Source organism: Danio rerio, chromosome 16 (assembly GCF_049306965.1).
Source record: "Danio rerio strain Tuebingen ecotype United States chromosome 16, GRCz12tu, whole genome shotgun sequence".
In the NCBI taxonomy this organism is placed as follows: domain Eukaryota; kingdom Metazoa; phylum Chordata; class Actinopteri; order Cypriniformes; family Danionidae; genus Danio; species Danio rerio.
Window position 1 is genome coordinate 34,190,278 of NC_133191.1, and position 20,432 is coordinate 34,210,709.

The following is a 20,432-nucleotide window of genomic DNA, read 5'->3' on the forward strand; positions in this document are numbered from 1 at the left end:
TGTGTGTGATAGTCTTACTAGCCAATTGAGTGAGCACACTTCATTTTGCACAGAATAGGACAACCAATCTATGCAGAAAGCCTACACTAAAACAAACAAACAAACAAGAAAGCGCAGACAAGTGGGATGATGGCATTTGCCACTTCAGAAACAATGGACAAATTCATATAAAAGAAAAACAGCATGTTGGTTATATGGGAATATTTTGGTTTCAAAGTCACAGACAACAAATAAAAACAGGTCATTTGTAAGAATTGTTGCCACAACATGTAGAAATACAACAACCAGCACCTGAAAAAGCACATCAGGCTATATGAGGAGTTTCTTGGTATAAGTCAGCTAAAAGTATTGCCAGTGACACTCAATCTATTGGCAAGCAACAGCTAAGTACAATTTCAGAGTTGTTTGCAGCTGTTACACCATATGAAAAAACATCATGAAGGCACCAGGAGATAACTAACTAACGCCATAACTCACTACTGTTTGCTCCTGAGAAAAACGAGTGTTTAATTTCTGAATATTTATAAACAAATTGTAAAAAGTTGTAGTAAGTTAATATCTTTTCAGTTCTTTTTTAACTAACACACACTGCATTTTAGCAATAAGTAACTATGTTACAGATTATAGAGCTGAAGCTTGACTACAAAATAAATCATAAATCAAATTAAAATTTCTTGTTAAAATCTGAAAATAGATATTTCCCTAAATCGCACAGCCCCACTAACCACTGAGCAAAAGTGCTGCCCCAAAATACAATACATAAAAATAAAAATAAAATAAAATAATATCATTTTCCTCCTACCAGAACTGCTGGAAACCTTCAGGATGAGAAAACCCTTCCAGTCGGCACATACTGCAGAGCTCATTCTGTCCTGGCAGAACAAATGCAGTGCTCTCATGTATTTAAAACCACCCATGCATTTTGGGCTCCATGCTGTTTAATACGTAGTGGCAGTGGCACTATAAAACAGCCTGATAAACCATTAACACCACACCAAATAAGAGGAGAACGACAGTAAGGTAGGTTAAAGATATTCATGTAAATAACTGCTACCATATTGTAACTGTATACTGTATTCACCTATAGAGCATATAGCTTTAAACTGTGTGGAACACAAACAGAACATGCAAACTCCACACAGAAATGCCAACTGACCCAGCTTTTATTTTGCATTGGATTATTCAGTATAATGTAGTATTTCTAGCCCAATAAATAAATTATTTATACATCTCAACCTTACATATTCAGAACACACCATGTACAGAATGATACTGTACATGTCGTTGTTTTAAAGTATTATTAAAGTATTACTTCATTTGCAGTTTACAGTATGTTACTGAAGATGTTTAATGCATTCTGGTAAATGATAAGCTAATATACAAATAAATAAAGTTAATAAATAAATTAAAAGTTAACTCTTCCAATGCACAAATATTTTCAGGAAAGGATGATTCATTTTCTTAATTTCTGTCAGTGTCAGGCACATTAGAGCAAATTTGAAAAAGCTTTCTTATTCAGCAGTGCATTGTGTCTTCCACGCTGACCTGCAACATGTTTCATCCATTAAGTAATAAAAAGTAAGATTTTCATTCATATAGCTTACATATATTAGTCATAACCTAGTGTAGAAGTGACATTATGTTCACAATTTTGTTTATTCTCAACATTTCATGATTTTATATGTATTTTGGGGAAAAATGTTTGTCAATTAAAATAAAAGTAATTTTAGTCATTTCTTTTTTATTTTCAGTCATTTGTTAAGTCATTTATTTATGTAGCATTGTGGTTGAACTTGAACTAGGATATCTGGACCAACTGCAAAGTATTATGTCATTATGCCTGTGAAAGATTCGCTTTTCACAAAATTGTATAGACTATAATTATGTGATCATTGTGGTTATATTACAGATCTCCAGTTCCAGAAAAGTGGTGAATTGTTCTATGATGTTGTTTCTCCTTATTCTTGGCTGGCATTTGAGGTCTGTCTTTTTATCTTTTTTTTTTTTTTTTTTTTTTGCTTAAAGTGTAGTCAGTTGCCATGCAATTAATATCAATATAATTGATTTTTTTAGGTGCTGTGTCGCTACAACAAATGTTTGGAACACTGACCTCAAATTTAAACCAACCTTTTTAGGCGGAGTTTTTAAAGGTTCAGGTAATGGAAGAAAAAGTCAAACAATTTTTTGCTTCTACTTAAATTTGATTATTTATCAACAAAAAAATAGTTCTTAAAACAAAATTTAAGTTATAGTGTATTCATTTAAACACATTACACATCACCTCTGCATTTATCAATGAGGAGATGAAAACTTTCAATCAAGTTCGTTCCACTTTCGTTCCACAGGTAACATTGAACCTGGATCGGTCGATAAAAAGCAACGTTACTTGCTCACAGATCGGAAACTGATGTCTGAATCCCCCTCCAGTTTTGAACAAAGGTATTCAAATTCACAGAACTTTTTTATGTTTTAAAAATATATGTACTCTTTATTCAACTGCAATTCATTGCTGCCTTAAATAAAAAAAATAGAGACAAGACCTAACTAGATACTAGACCGTGTGCATTTTGCTATTATTTCTTCTTCAGTGAACAAGACTATCAATGAATGAGAATACTTTAGCAGCTAATTGATGACTCTGTATGTGAGGAGAAACTTGAAATGATTTAAGATGAATTACCACACTACTGTTTATTATAGTGCTGCTTTATAGCTAAATCTTTCATATTAAACTGAACTGATTAAACATAGAGCTTAATTAATTTGGATTCTGCCACAACTACAGAAAAATTACATTTATGTTTAGTACAACTAAAATATCGACACATTGATAATATACTTTTGTTCAAGGGGTTTTGAAATTTGTGACTTATAACTTGTAATGGAATAATTTTTTTCTTTTATTTATCTGTATTTTAAGCATGGTTTTCTTTACACCTCTGGTCTTTATTTGTAATGTCTGTGGTTAAGCCGAGACGGTACACTATAAAGACTAGAGCATCTTAGAGCAATTTGAAAGATATGCATGTGAAAAACCAGAAACAGCTGATTTGTGTGCAATCATGTTTGTAAAATTCAACACTAATATTGCAAATAGTACAACGGCCTCGTATACATCTACAGATGCTCAAGTATCAGTAAAGCTCAAATAAAATACTCATTCATGCATTAGTATTCCTTTGCCTTAGTCCCTAATTTATCAGGGGTTACCACAGTGGAATGAACTGCCAACTATTCCACGATATTTTACACAACAGATGCCATTCCAGCCGCACCCCAGTAATGCTAACATGGGGAAAACATGTAAACTCCACACAGAAATGCCAACTGGCCCAGACGGGACTCGAACCAGCAACCTTCTTGCTGTGAGGTGACAGTGCTAAGTACTAAGCCACCATGCTGCCCTCGCTCAAATACTTAATGTGGCAAAATAAACAAATATTCACCAAAAGGCTCTTTTAAATATAAAAAAAAAAATATTGTCAATTTAATTAAAGCCTAAAGCAAATTATTGTTTGACATTTTTTTGGGTTCATGCTTTGTGCAGGCAGGATTACTGGCAGGTCTCTCAGCCAATGAGGTGGAAGAAATGCTGACTAATGCCAGCTCTCAGCCAATTAAAGACAAGCTGAAGAGTGTCACACAGGAAGCCTTGGACAAAAATGTTAGTGACTTTATGCCACAGCCTCTTTGTGATGATTTTTTAAATTGCAGTAAACATATAATTTTTCCTTTTTCAGGCCTTTGGTCTTCCAATCATTGTGTGCCATTTTAATGGAAAGGTTGAAGTTTTCTTTGGTTGTGACAGATTTGAGCTCATAGCTCATTGCATCGGTAACTACAATTTAAGTGTTGGTAACTGTTGATTGGACTACCTGATTAACCAACTTTAACAATTTGTTTGACTAATGCCATTAATTTTTTTACAAAGAGTCATTTATTTTTGCAGAGCCAGTCCTAAATTACAGGGGCCCTATGCAAAACTCTGAGATCGGGCCCCTGTATGTACCTTAATAAAAATCCCCAAATGACCCCAAACCCATGAATCTTTTCTTTCAGAGCAGTTTAATTAATTGTTTAAATTAAACAATTTAGCCTAACTAAATCAAGTAATCAGACATCATTATTGATTCTTATTAAAGTTACTATAGTTAAATAAATAGCAGTGAATGAATCACTCATTGTATTATCATCGTCAGTTTAATTAACAATAAATTACAGATCTCATGACAAGCATTGGATTACTTACGTGATACCTAAACTCATTATAGTACTAATTAGCTTTAGGTGGAAAGTATCATGTTTTTTATTTCTAAAAGTAAGATCTTTAGTGATGTTGTATTAGCCAGGACAATCTGATCATTCCATCCATTTACTGTATGTGTCAATAAATACTTTGTTGAAAAAAAACATGCAGCTTCTGTCATGCATATGTATTTACGAGTTTATCTACAACTTGTCAATTAACCATCTTGCCAAACTGGTTAAAATAATTAAATGATACAATTGGATGATGAATGTTCATCTCACCTACTTTATTATTTATACCATAGCTGGTTTTCTTGATGATTTTAAAGACTTTTAAAAGGATTTAAAAACTTTGGTTAATTTTCCAATCATTCTTTCTTTTGTCTTTCAGGGGAGAAGTGGGCAGGGCCTTGTCCAATCAAGACCACAATGTGACACTTCTGTTCCACACTTCTGTTCCACATTGTATATATTTCTTTATACTATAAAGAGCCTATAGAGAATCATCATACCCTGTGAACCTTTTAGGATGAAGTTGTAGAAGACACAGGTTAGGAGAAGACTACAAAACATTTCAAAGGCTGGAAATGTTCATTTGATTTCAGGCTGTATGACGAATAAAGTCACTATTTCAAAGGGGCATAATGATTTTCTACAGACATATGTAATAGGGTTATATGATTGGTTGATAGGCTAAGTTTATAATGAGGATCTTCAATCTGAGCTGTTGAGTTTTGCAGGAACCTATCATTCGGTATATATTATTATTTAATGCTTTTCCAGGATAAGTCAAGTTGCCTAATTAAAACATTTAGATCACAAAATACAAGCTATTTTTTTAAAGACATACAGTTTGATTGATGAGAACAAAAGCGATAAATACATCACTTTTTCAGGTGACTTTCTTGTACATGTCTAGTATACAGCAGTCAACATTTGAAGTGGATCACAAGCTTTCATTCAATTCAATTCTTTGTTTCAAGTTGTACTAAAACTGACGAACAACACCCACTCTTGTCTTAGGACAATACATTTTTGATCCACTTCAAATGCTGACTACTGTATATTTCTTGACTACTGTATATGTCTTGCTGACGCACAACCCACACAAAACTGAACTCTGACTGCAATTATGGCAGAGATGGCAACAGAAAGATTCAAATTCTCAGTCAGTCCCCAAATCCAAGATTTCTCAAAACAATTTTGTCTCAAATCTTTAATATTGAACCGCTGAACTTTGGTGAAAAAAAGTGGTTACGTTAAACCCTCCTGCCCACCCGAGTGACACTCAACTCTGAGACCGGCCTAGGTTGCCAGGTGTGTACAAAGCACTTGATTTGCAGTTCAAATCCAATCCTGCCTCCAATCTTCAATAGTAAATTCACTCTCATCCATCATACCATCACAACTCACAAGACAACTTTTCACCTTGACGAGTATATTATAGGTCATAAATATAAAAAAAAGCAAGTGAATAATATAAATATAAAAAAAAACTTAGATGGAACAAAAACCTATCATTGGTAGGGAATCACAACAATGATTACACCAATACAACAACTACAACTTTTACTAATACCACCACTACAACGATGACGACAACGACAATGTCAACAATAACAACAACAACAACAACAACAACAACAACAACAACAACAACTAATGTTATAATTACTATTACTACTACCTTCACCACCACTACAACAACTACTACAACCATTACTACTACAACTGCTACTTTTCGTGACGCATGGACAGTGTGTTTGCATTTTAACAACCAGCATTCACACTCAAGCCAGGTTTTACTTGTGCATCGAGTGATCGGCGTAACTCATGGCGCATGCCTTGCTTGTAGCCATGCATTTATACTTCTGTGAGCTGTTTTATGTTGTTCTGCAATAACACTTCAGAAACGCTAGCTGGCAGTAGGTGTTTATGTTCCTCTGTGTCGAGTTTCTTCGCTGGTGTTTTGTTCTATCTGAACGCTACTTTAATGTACAAGTGGCTCAAACTTGCTCATTTTGAAGCAGGAATCAGCCGATGTACAATAACTTTAATCATAAGGTAAACATAAAACAACAGTTTCCATCTGGAGTTCCTTCACAGAACTTCCCACTTGTAAACACTCTCTCCATCTGGCTTGCAGCTATCAGCACCACCCACACTCATCAGCACTACCAAGCTGACCAATCACAGAGCGACCATTCGTAGGCTGTGTCAGTGCATACGTGTGCGCTTGACGCGGAGTATAAATCAGTCTTTAGAGCAGGAGCAACGCGTCAAAGAAGCAGCGCATACACATTTACCAGCTAGCTGTACATCTGTCACCTCCAACTGGACACATCAGGAAGAACAGGGGTGTAAAACTGTCTGGGCTGTAACACTGCCCGGGCCGTAGAACTGTCTGTGCCGTAAATCGGCCTGCGCTCCAGGTCTATAGATGGCCCATACTGTATATAGTTTATACTTGACACACTCTCCACTGTACTATTATTTGTAACAACAGAGGGCGACTCCCAGTGACGTTCCCAGGCGAAAGTATAAATCAGCCTTGTGATGCACGAGTATGGTTTTCTGTGCGCATGTGTTAGTTTGTTTTGGATTAAACTACATTGCTTTCACAAGCGGTGATTCGGTTGTACATAGTGAATAATTCTTTATTCTGGGATAACAACTCTTAATTAATACACTTGCATATCTGCCTTTCAGATAAACCACACACAAGGAGGACACTCAAGAGCAAGTAAATCTGCCAGTGTTTAAGCCAATGGAGACCTGAAGCGACATCTGAAATAAAAAGAACAAAGCAGCCTGCTAGTCTGCTACTCCAATTTTATCCAAAGGGTCGGATCAGATCAGGCCTTCCAAGGGATGAAATCACCTATTTGGTGAAATAATAAAAGAAAAACTCCTCAATGGTGTTATCAAGACTTTCAGAAAAAGGATAAAAATAGTTTGATGGCAGCCAGAGGAGAGAGTAACATGAAATTTACTGTCAGCCCCATAGACGCTGCATTAGAAACTCCTTGCATAAACGGTAACTCATGTTTTTGATTTTTTTTGTTTCATTATACAAAAATGGTATAATGCATTCATAAACGCACAAAACTGTTCATACGTTTAAAAAATTTTAAATATTACAAATTTTCAAGGATTTAAGATAATGATGACCATTAAAACGCATCATAACGGTCTTGGTAAAAGGATCCATTGCACTTTTATTACATTCAAAATTATCTGAATTAATAGAGTAACTTTGGATTAAGTTAGATGACATAATCAAGATATATTTACTATGAGTTCTCGTAATATTTTTTAGACTATAGCAAATAAACTGTGAAAATTAAAAAAAAATTGAAAGTGTCTGAATAACTTTTAATTTGGCTCCATACATTTTGCTGTGCTGCTGATTTAAATCCTCATGTCAGTTTTTATGACTCTAATGCCTTTCCCTTCCCACCAGGAAACTCACAATCACGTTAAGATTAAGTACCGAAGGGTTGACTGCTGCGGCGGTGTCCTTTGACTAGCTGCTTAACCTCTAGTTAACTCCAGGGGTCTTGGACGATTGGCCTGCCTGTAACCCCTGACTAGCTCACACCCTCCGCATATCACCTCTAAATAAATAAAGCCCTTTTAAAAATTCAGCGTATCTTCGCAGCTCTGGTTTTAGATATGCCCGAGACGAAGCTTCACTCTCCATCTGAGCTGGAAGAGTCATTACTCTGATCCTGGTCCAGTTCTGAGGCATCCTGTGAAGGTCAATGTTTTTTAATAAGACGCTTAAGAATACTATCTGCCTGCACCTGCGGATGGGACAGATCTTCAGCTCAGCTCTCAGCTTATCAGAGAGAACAGCAGCCTGATAGGAGCCTGTTCTTCCTCTTCCTCGTGACCTTCATCTGCTCTGAAGACTGTGGCGAGCAGCCAAACGCCGGGCACCTGCTTCTGAGTCAGGAAAACCAGAACTTCGAGGGTTTTACAAATGATTCTAGAGCCTGCAGCTGCTTCTGTGAACAGCTGCTTACTGCAATGGCCCAAGAAAGTTTTTGTTTTTATCAAACTGTGTACATTGGTGTTTGTTTTTGCTTAAAGTATTTTATATTTTAGTTCTAAAAGTTTGTCTTTCACAGATTCATGTGTTGAGAATGTACATTTGGGATCAGGAGATATTTATTTTAAATATTTCTTTTTGAGAACTGACATATTCAATTGTTTCAAAATTATTTAAAGAACTTACAGTATTTATTTTAAAATAATTATTTTTTCTTAATAATTTTTTTTTTATTTGAAATTATTATTTTTATTTTGACCTTATATACATAAGTGGATTCTAAAACAATCTTTTAGATTTTAGTGCAAAATGATTTTTAAATGGCATCTATTTGACCCATTTTTCAAGATTTAAGATAAGTCTTTGATGCCTCAGCTCAAAGTTTCAGCTCAAAACACCCATCAGATTATTATTATTTTTTTTATTTATTCCAGAATATTGGAATTTTCTGCTTTGAAAACAATGTAGCTGTTTTTGTTGCCTGTGCCTTTAATGCTAGTTCTCCTTGCCTATTGATCCCACGTGCCTGTCAGAGTGAGCCTCAATCTCCGCCTCAGCTGCGTCAGATAAACAGCACAGTGACTGACATGAAGGAAGCAGATCTCATGTAACGTTTGTGAGAAATACTACAGTATGAACTTTCCCAATGATTATTTGATGTATTTGTTGTGGAGTTAATTCAAGCCTTTCGATGAGTCACACACAATGTTGTTACAAAGTTCACACACACACATAGTGCGCAGTTAATTTTGCACTGTACTGGCATGGCAAATGTGACAGGATACACGTTAATATCCGCTTTTGTATGGATATCCATTATGTTAATGTACAAAATAAACCTAATTTAAGTCCACAAACCGGCATTGAAGAAATTAAGAACCATACTGATATGCACCAATGGTGATGAAGTAAAGACTGAAAAAATGCTGTAATTCATTACAAACATGCAGTGTTTTAAAAACTCATTCTTTACCACATTTGATGATGATTGATGATCAGAGAGCTGAACCAATATTTTAATCTCAGTTGCTTTGTGCACATCCTGTTTTGATGATATGATTATACAACTGAAACATGTTAAAATGTAGCTGTCAAAAAAATTTGGTGGGTGGGGAAACCACCCACCTAGGTCACATTGTGGTGGGCCTCAAAACGGGAGGGATTTGGATCCTATTTTAACGTCAGCAAATTAAAAATAAAAGCTTATTGTATTTATATCACTCCAATATGACTGTGGACACACTATATCTACACAGTTCTGTCCAAACAGCTTACAAAAGATAATTCGCATCAGTACCCTTTAAACTATTACAATTTTGATTAATACTAATAAGCCAATAATTAATTACATTTTATAGTCCATTTAATAGGACATACATTTAAATGATTACATATTTAATAAAAGACAAATTGTTTAAATATACTGACATTTCGTCAAAGAAATTTCTTAAACCACAAACAAATCAAATCATTTTAACGCTAAAAGAAAAAAAAAACAACATAAATTTTTAGTTTTGTTAAAGCGCACATTCAATAAATAGTGCTTTTAAAGATTACTTTGAGTCAGCGGTACATGAAGGTTTAGGTTATACATATTTTATGTTTAGACTTTTTTAAAGATATTAATAGTAAACACTCTAAAATATGTATTGCTACTGCTTATGAGAAATAGCACATTTCTAAAATGAGAAATAATTCACACAGGTTGTTACCCGGCTCAGACTGTTAACTTTCATTTGCCATGACCTGACAGAATATTTAAAACAACGTGTGATTTATGCACATCTCACCTCATGAAAAAAAGCAGAGGCGAAAAACACAGCTGATTGGCTCAGTAACTTGCCGGCACCTCGTCTCAGCAGCGGCTTGTAAAAGTGCCTTTGAAAACAGGAGAGAGAAGCACATAAACTCGCTGCCAGTGTGAGCAGTAAATAACCATATATTTCTTGTGGACAGATCACATTATAGTCTCTCTTCATTATAGTCTGTGTGGGTTTTACTGTGTCGTATTTCAACAGCTGTCTGTTGTCGCTTTCAAACCTGCCGTTCACTCACCGGAGGCACCACTTGTGCACGGGAATATTCCAGTTTTGCCAGAAGTACGTTATCGTTTCAGAGTTCCTGAAACAAACACAGGGTCACAATACATCTGAGACTTATGCCTTTCAAATGCAGCATGTTGGGGAAGTGGTACCTCTAGCTGCTCATTTAATAATAATGCAAAAACAATAACTGTAAAATAGAGGTCACAACCGTCCTATGCTTTGAATAGACAGCTAAACAAATTAGCTTGTAATTTACTCTAACTAGAGGTTTAACAGATTTTAAAAACATCAAAACCGGATTTTTGTTGCCATCTATTGGTGTAATGAAATTGATACAATCTTTATTTGATGCATCACGTTTCTTTTAAAAGGTGGTTTATTTTATTATGATTGCTACAATAGAAAGTAGTAGTGGTTATGTCTAAATATTTAACTTATATCTTATTTATACTGTGGACAATTAACATTTTAAATATGCATACTGTGTGTGTAAATGTTTGTGTATGTAAGTATATGCATGATTATATTGTTTAAAATATTTGTATATAAAATATCTAAATAACAAGGTAATACAGGGATATCAATCAGGTGAGGTGGAAAACATAAACATATCATATAATTTCCCAACTAATTATAAAATATAATTAAAGATTTTGACAATTTTGACAATATTCTGACAGAATTAATTTTGCTTGGATTATTTTGACACAATGTAAAATCAAACCAATTATTTTAATGCTAAAAGAAAAAATAAACATACATTTTTAGTATTGTTAAAGTGTACATTCATTAAATACTGCTTTCAAAGATTACTTTGAGTCAGCAGTACATGAAGGTTTAAGTTTATACATATTTTATGTTTTTAGATTTTTTTTAAAGATATTAATAGTAAACACTCTAAAATATGCATTGCTACTGCTTATAATAAATAGCACATTTCTTAAATGAGAAATATTTCACACAGGTTGTTACCCAGCTCAGACTGTTAACTTTCATTTGCCATGACCTAATAATAATGCGGTGATATAAATCCGGTGAGGTGGAAAATGTATACATATCATATAACTTCAGCTATCTACAATTAAATTACTTACTAGTGTTAAAGCAGTTTATTTATGTGCACATGTCTCTGAATGTGAGGTACACATCACATACAGATTTCCTTTCATTTCTTATCTGTGAATTTCACCAAGACTTCCACCAGTCCTTACTGTGGACATGTATTCAGCTTGAGCTGTGATATTGTCTTGTCTTAGTAAAGTTGTCATCGCTATTCTTGTCCTAATAAAATTGTGTTGTCGACTTACACAGTTGACATAGAATCATCAAAACAAAAAAAGTGCTGCATTCATGGGTACTGTAAAGAAGTGATAGGATAACAGAAGAAATTGACAGTTTTCCTTTCAACATTTTTTAATTTTTGACACTGATGATTGGGTTGTGAAGTTAGCTGACGGTGCAAAATCTGTCTAAGCTTGGAATCTCACATAAAAGCTATTTTATTTTATTTTTTTAGTATATTTCTGTAATTTTAAAGATTATAAAAACAATTTATTTAAAAAAATCTGAAATTTTGATTGTCATCTGCTTATATTGACCAGGTAAACACACTCGATTCGATTGAGTCTCATTCAAAAGGGATAATAATCACTCACCACCAGTCACGGTAAAACTCCCGATCTCCAAACCTCAACAGCTCAGCCATGAAGTTCATTGAGGAGTGGAAAAACGAGTAGAAGAATATTAGCCAGAGGAGATGATTGGGCACCTAGTGTAAAAAAAAATTATTCCATCATTTGATTCTCGTTTCAAATCCTCCATCAAAACATGCCAGATCTAAGCAAAAACACTTTCTATTCTGAGGAGAATGCATTGACCCTAAAGTTTGTTTTACTTACTGCCAGCCTAAGCAGCCGCTCTGTCATTCTAGTGTAGTCCATTTCCTGAAAGATGAAAAAGCGCTTCACTGAATTAAATGGAGCGCTTATTCTCAAGGCGCTGAACAACAGAAGATAAAGCACATGAACACACCTGCAATGGCTTCATTGAACTCCGAATGATTGGCACCATCCACTGCAAGACAACAGAAAGAGCATTAGATATGAAATATGTCTCCAAGACATGAAAACGCCAAGTTTGATGTGATGCTCACCTGCTGCGTTAAACCAACCAATAACTGAGTGAGAAGCAACTGTAACAGACAAGAGGAACAGATTTTGATTTCTCAGCAAATGTTAAACAAAAATGTTAACGATGCTGTTTAGAGAAGTCTCTCTTTGTGTGTGTGTGTATGTGTGTGCGTGAGTGAATTAAATGTGTAATTTGCAACAGCTTTAACTGCAAGTAATGCTCTAACAAGAAGCACTTTCATAAATAAAAATTACCCTCATATATTCCTGCCATAGCTCCCAGCAGTTGTTTGCAAACAATAAGTTAATTCTTATGATTTATTGCCAATTGCAGATTTAGGCAAAAATGCGATATTCACAAAACAAACAAGCCATAATATACTGCGAACAAATCTGGTAGCGCGACTCGTCAATGTAATAATGAGAAAGAACTGTCAATACTGTCAAGAAATATGTGCAAGCCTATCGCCATACCATCTCAAAGAGCCTCCTGAGGAGAAATCCCATTCGGATTGATTCAGATCGGGGGAAATTAAGCTCGTAGCACAGGGTCGGAGCAAAAACAAAATAGTATATATCTGAAAAACAGAGTTCAAAATAGTTTGAAGATATAATGACAACATTATTGTAAGATTTCATAATAATGTAGATTACTGGGCAAAAGTCTTAGGCCACTAGAATTTTCACAAAAAAAAAGGTTTAAAGTGGGTTATTTCTATATTTTTTGTAGCATGTCAATATGAAATATGACAAGACTCCTTGTGCAGACAATAATCTCACTGTTTAATTACAATTAATGACAAAAGTAATGTTTGAAAATGTAAATAATTATTTTTATACTTACATGTTACAGAAAAATATAGAAATAAACTTCTTCAAACCTATTTTTTTTGGTGAAAACACTAGTGGCCTAGAACTTGTGTACAGTAATGTGTATATTTTGAAAGTTATTATTGTGTGAACCATGATTTACCCCTGAGAGAGAGGTTTCCTGGGTAAGACACATAAGACTGCATACTGCTGGATGTAGATGGAGGTGATGGACCTAACAAAACATCAAGAAATTAACAAATCTGCTGCTGGAGTCATTTAAATGCAGTATTCAATTAAAGCAGCAGTTTCCAAAGTGGGGGTCGGGACCCCCTGGGGGGGGGTTGTGGGACAATGACGGGGTTGCTTGATGATTTCCAAATTTCAAATACATTTTATTTACATATTAGAATTACAATATTTTAACCAAAATCCACAGAAGATAAAAATAGATTTTTTTTGTAGTAAAAAACAATAACATGCAAGTGAAAAGCCATCAGCCTTTAAATATTATTTTTAATTGGATTGGTTTGTTTATGTTAGATTAACAGTACAACAATACCGTCTGCTGCAGCAGATTGATTTTATAGCAACAGGTTAAACTTTCTGACAACTTTCAAATACGTAAAAAAAAATACAGGCCACAAGTGAACATGACCTCTAATTAGCGGGCTTCAAAATTAAACCAAGAATAGACTTGTGCTGAAAACATTTTGTCCACCAACATTGTGTCTTTAGTTGAGAGTAATATTAAATCAAACAAATTAACAAATGACTATAAAAAATGTATGGTGAATTTTCAAAAGTCAAAAATATTCTCACAACCAAAAAAATTAATAAAAGAAATTAAAATGTTGTAGAAAGTATTTCTGGGCCACAAAAACCCTAAAAATGTCCTGAGAAATCCTAATGTTGCATTGTTAGAACTGTGTAAACTTTAGTTTAAATATTAACATTATTTGCATAAATATTTTCATAGCCATTGTAAAAAGCAAATCATTAATTGCATAATGGTTAGCAGTTTTCCCATTGTGATGGGTTGCAGCTGGAAAAGCATCCGCTGCGCAAAACATATGCTGGATAAATTGGTGGTTCATTCCACTGTGGTGACCCCAGATTAATAAAGGGACTAAGCCGAAAACAAAATAAATGAATGATTAGCAGTGTCAAAATTTAATGTTTCTACGATGCATCGCAACTCAGTATTGGTTTAGTAAAAGACCATACTATTACCGTTCATAATGTATTGACTGTTTTCTGACATGATTTGTCACGATAGCATACTATGGCGAGGAAGTCGAGACACGTTTATAAGCAATCAAAACATTAAACTAGCAATATAGAAGTTCTAAATACACAACATTTGAATTATTTACTCACATGAAAGAGATCTAGAGAGGCTGCGGGCCTTCGCTTGTGTTCTCTCTCTGCACCACTTGTTAACGTCTTTGTATGAATACAGTTTCAAAAACAGGATGGTGTAGATTCCTAAGGCAAATGCCCCTCCAACTACATAAAGAAAACACAGACATTCAGCATACACACCACTCATGTCATCCTTTCAATACCTGGATACACACTTTCAAAAAGCAGCATGCAACCTTTCAATGGTCCGTACTGTAAGTCATATTCACATGACCCAGCATGTCCAGACTCATAGCCCATCACCAGTGTAGCGTGCACAGACCTGGCTCTCCTTCCAACGTGGCTTTATCAATAGCAGCCATATGTTGGGTGGAAATGGGCCATGCAGGGGCTCTGGAGAGCGTCTATGCCCTATAGAGACGAACTCGAGGGCACCGGGACCAACACAGGCCCTGACGGCCCCTGAAATGACCTGGCTGTCTGGTACAGGAGCAGTGTGTGCAGCACTAGGCTGACAGATGGAGGCACATTTTCGCCTCCTGTGGCGCAAACAGATGATAGCGGACAGGAGAGCCGGTGACAGTTGTGGTATGGAGAGGAGGAAGTGAGGGAATATATTTCTTACTAGAACACATGATTGTGTTATCAGCAAATTTAGGTTTCAGTATTTGACAATGGACAAATCTATCAGTTTGTTGCTAATTAGGGGTCCGATATGAATCTGCTTCAACCTAATGAGCACCACAAATAACCATTAGGTTGTGGCTGTAGTTCAGCAATGAGTTGCAATATAATGTTCTATCTTTTCATGTGAATGAAATGCCAGAGGAGTTCACGAGAGCTTAAGGTATGAAGGTGGATTAGCTCAGTCTGTAAATCAAAGTTTGGTTATGCCCAATCATTTCTGCAAAGCTGAATCGCTTGATCACATTACAAGCATATAATAATTAATATTAATGCTATTACAAACAAAACTGATTTTTGTGCTGATGAAAGTTCAGAAAAAATACGATAAAACATAAAAGTAAATGGCTACATTATGGATGCATTAATAATGTTTGATTTAAATAAATTACCAACAATACAATTATTATAAATAATATATAAATAATATTAATAAAATTAAAAATAATAAAAATAAATATATATTTTTCTTATAAATTTCCTTAATAACAGTCTAATAAAAGGGCATCTGCTGCATAAAAACATAAGCTCGACAAGTTACGATACATTTTGCTGTGGCGACCCCAGAACAATAAAGGGACTAAGCCGAAAAGAAAATGAAGAGAAATGACAGTCTAATAAATTAATACAAATTAACAGTTGTAATACTGTAAAAAATATGAATATACATACAAATATATATGTTAATAATAAAATATAAAATATGTTTTATTATATCCATAATACACAATGAAAGCGGACGCACGATTTACAAACTCACCTGGCGTAATAGATGGTAGTTTTAAAACAACAACCATTGGAAAACACAAGATGATTGTTAAATTAAAGATGTAGATCAGCAGGCCGACCTTTTCACTGATCGACCCCTGCAAAACACAAAGAATTAATGCAGAAAAAACAATAACAATAAACCATTACGATCACGCAACACTGATGTCAAACCACAATTCGCAGAGATAATAACAATCACACATTAAGAACTGGCATTACAAATGGTGAAAATTACATAAAACACACTTAAAGCATACAACAAACAGGCATTACAACAAATAACAATTTGCATTTAGTGCCTATAAACATGCATCTCTTCTCTAAGTGCCCTACACTTTATTTTAATGCAAGACTTAGCCAACATCAGCAAAATGCCTGAACTATTTATATGTTCATTCAGTTTCAATGCATCCATCTGAGCAAATGTGCTGATACTCTGTTCACATTCGCAAGCTCTCTCGGATATGTCAGGCTTTTTAAAATGCAAAGAATCAAATTCACCCTCTAAATTTGAACTCTACTCAACCCTCTTGAAACGCCAAATTATACTGTACGAAGTGACTGAACCCCCAACATTTTTATGGCAATTGCTTTATTCATTACAATAAACTGATTAAATGTCAAATTGTAAAAGGCTTTGAACTCACCATGGCTAGCTTTCTCTCGGTGTACAGTGCCACAAGTATAAAAGCATTACAAACTGCAGGAAAAGAGTAAATAGAACATCACATATTAACAATATTCAAAAAATGAATTCATTTTAAGTTATAAAAGCATTTTTGATGAGTGTAGTAAAGCACAAGAAGGTCACAATTGTACCCTCAAAATCAATCTTATAACTAGGAAAACAGACAGAGTGTGCACACACACATTGCCACAAACATGCATACACAGACAAACACACACACAAACACATACGCACTGTCATGTTCACCAGCGAACAACCACCAGATGTTGCTGGTAAACACTCACACACAAACACACACTTAAGACTACAAATCTGCTGATAAATGGACTACATATTCAGTCATGCCACACACACACCTGCTCCAAGTCTCCACTGATTAGACTCCCACAGCTGATCCTGCTACAAGACTGATTACACACAGTATTTAAGCAGCACACACACTCATTCACATGGGCGAGTCTTGTTTACTGATAGTGACATTACAACGCGTTTCCTTTGTCTGCCTTTGTCGTGTTTTGATCCTTGCCTTGTTTATTTATTTAATTCTGTAATGATGGTGAAATGAAGCTTTCTGAACCAGTGAAGCGCTCGACTCAATTGTATCGGAAAAAGGTTCGTTACTCGAAGCTTTCTATATCAGAGCTCGATGAGGACCTCTTCTAGTGGAAGTGTGGGAAAGCACTGTGTTGCCATAATGTCAAATGTTCACAACTGACCAACTCATTCATGTAGTAATACAACAACAGCAATATAAACAAATTACTCAATTACTGTAGTTTTTACACAAGATATATTACATTACACAACTGATGATTGTAGTAAAATCCAAGGTATTCAAAAGTTTATCATAACACAATTAGTCCCGCTCCAAGCAGGGATCGAACCAACGAATCCTGATTGGGAGGCGAGTGCTCTAGGAGGACGCTATGTGAACGATGTTTCAGGGTCGCATTCACCAGATGGTCTCTGTTAAACACAACACTACGATATGCGGTGGTTTTCTTTAAAGATAGTCATAAAAAAATACGCTAATACACTTTAGTATTGTTCAAAACCTTTTTACTAAAAAATACTATTGTAGTTTAGTTTAATTACTGGTGTGTGGGACTGGTGCAGTGCTTTGAAACAAATGTATGTAATAGACGCAAATTCTCTCGCTATACACTTTGAGGGTGTTTATACCTTTGAATCAAAATTCGAAGCAGTCACGTGGGTAAAGGCGAAAATGAAGCTTCGGACGTCACTGATCACGTGATGATGGCAAAACGAATCAAGCTCCGGTACACTGCTTCACTGAGAGATGTATCGTTTTTTTGATACATGCTTCGAAGCCTCGGCACACAACGTCACATCACTATAATTCTGTTTGCTGCCTGCCTCTGACCATCTGCCTGTTATTTTGACTTCGACTCTGGATTGCCCTCATATATCTGTTTGCACCTGTGTTGACCATTGCTTGCCTGGCTATGATTAAACCTGCATTTGGATCCTAACTTCTGTTGTGGTGTTACTCCCCGGCGTTACACGCACACACAAACATACATGCATGGAGGCATCCATGCACACAAACTCATGCACTCAAACACACAAAAGCATACACATGTACACCTATACACACAATTACACTTGCAAACACACACAAATGCAAACACACAAGCAAAAAAAGGGAAGCATTTACACTCATATGCTCAAGCATACAGAAACACAGGTATACAGAAAAAGCAGTCAAACAATGAACAATCACACCACCTGCTACTAACCAAACAAGATAATTTACCTACTGCTTTACAAAAAAAGCTCATACATACTTATATGTTTTTAAAACACATGCATTAAAGTGAAATATTCAGAGAATCTGAAATCAAATTATATTATTTAAAGATTGATTCATCCAAAAATGAGAACTTACTCACCCTCAAATGCTTCCAAACCTTTTTTTTATTATTAAACACAAATATTTTGAAGAATGCTGGAAACCAGAAGCCAGCCACTGATATCCATAATAGGGAAAATATTTATAATGGAAGTCAATAGTTACCAATTTTTAAAGGGGTGGTCCACTACAAGATCATATTTTAAACTTTAGTTGATGTGTAATGTAGCTGTGTGAACATAAACAACATCTCAAAATTTAATATGCTCAAAGTTCAATGCTATGGGAGACATCTGCTTTTAGAGAGTTAGCTTAGCAAAGCCTACAGCGAAGTTTGGGGACTACAAAAAAACTAAACAAAAAACATCCGGATTAGTGAGATCACAAATGCTTCAGGTAACACGCATTCACCTGACACAGAAGTGCTCTAATGTTATAGCAGAGAAAGCTAATATGCCGTCCAAATGCACAGACCTTGTTCTGTTTCTGTATTTTTCTCTTCCAAAGAACACGACACAAAGAGAGAAGTGCTAACAATTTAATTTTATTTATGTTCCAGAGATAAATAAAAAATATATATAGCTAGCATTCGACAAAGAACAGCTTTCAAAATCTTTGTCAGTTCAGTGCTGGATTCTGCTAAAATCTCCTAAAATAATAAGCAGCTCCAACCATAATAGAAGAAGCTGTGGATTGTAACCCACAACCTGTAAGTATTTTAATTTGTTGAAATTGATCTACTACATACATCGTGTCTAGCAATAACAGTATGTTTACATAAACAAGGATGTAAACAACAGTAAATGCCATTTGGCACCGATAACTTTTTAGCTCCAAACTCGTTTATCCGTCAAACCGCTGTAAACATACACAATCTTCACCAGCTCTGCAGTGTCTCTCTATGCGGCCACTTTCCACGCATTCTACATCTCAAATAACAAACTCGCAAAAGACATGTAAACCTTTCATATTACCTACACATGCTTATAACCCAAATATATGTGAAAGACACTTGTCAGATTAAATTTTTTAGAGAGCAGGTGTGAGGTTCAGCTATGTGTTCTACATTTTCTGCCTAATTGAAGCTCACACTGACACAGTTAAACTGACTGACAGTATTTACACAGCAGAGGCACAGTGTGTGCTATTTGAGGCGTGACGCTCCGCTAATCACAGCACATTATGTTAGCTGACCAATCAGAGCCTGACGTTATATATCAGTTTCATGTTAGCAAAGTAGCTATATATAAAGTAAGATATATGAAAAAATAATGTGGTTTTCTACAAATGAATCATGAGCACACATTGCTTTGCATCTTATAAACACAACAAGCCTTGAAAATACACTCTGGACCACCCCTTTAATATTATTTTAAATATCTACCATGATGTTCAACCAAAGAAAAAGCTCACATAGGTTTGGAACAAGTAGAGAGTGAGTAAATGGTGACAATGCTGTTTGTTTCCTCTAAACTATGTCTTTAAATATGTAAAATATATGTCCACCTAAAACATACATACCAATAACCAGACATGCAGCAGGCCAACTATAAGGGTCCTTGAGAAACAAAGACACCACCTGAATGGGGTCCACTAAAATGCCATACCTACAACACAAATTATGGCATGAATTACAGATGTTCAAACATCAAAACATCTGTACACTTGTCTTTACTTTACAGTGCTTGTCTCTTGTTCATAGCTGGGCTTTATTTGCGGTATTTTCTACGGGCAGCTGTATATATATATACTGTCTTCAAGCAGC

The 20,432-nt window shown here is 35.2% G+C and overlaps 1 protein-coding gene and 1 pseudogene across 6 annotated transcripts in view; one reads left to right on the forward strand and one right to left on the reverse strand.

Moving 5' to 3' along the window:
• The window catches only part of dgat1b (diacylglycerol O-acyltransferase 1b), a 52,290-nt gene that overhangs the window by 19,981 nt on the left and 11,877 nt on the right, over positions 1-20,432 (reverse strand). For 3 of the 6 annotated variants that reach the window (XM_073924873.1, XM_073924870.1, XM_073924871.1), the window contains 13 exons: positions 20,189-20,274; positions 16,754-16,806; positions 16,096-16,201; positions 14,667-14,795; positions 13,450-13,521; positions 12,951-13,054; positions 12,500-12,538; positions 12,379-12,420; positions 12,246-12,290; positions 12,003-12,115; positions 10,358-10,423; positions 10,093-10,180; positions 803-872 (listed from right to left, as the gene is read on the reverse strand). In XM_073924873.1, the coding sequence (XP_073780974.1) occupies positions 803-872; positions 10,093-10,180; positions 10,358-10,423; positions 12,003-12,115; positions 12,246-12,290; positions 12,379-12,420; positions 12,500-12,538; positions 12,951-13,054; positions 13,450-13,521; positions 14,667-14,795; positions 16,096-16,201; positions 16,754-16,806; positions 20,189-20,274 (1,013 nt within the window). 6 annotated transcript variants of the gene reach the window in all.
• Positions 1,885-6,909, forward strand: LOC137487861 (glutathione S-transferase kappa 1-like; annotated as a pseudogene).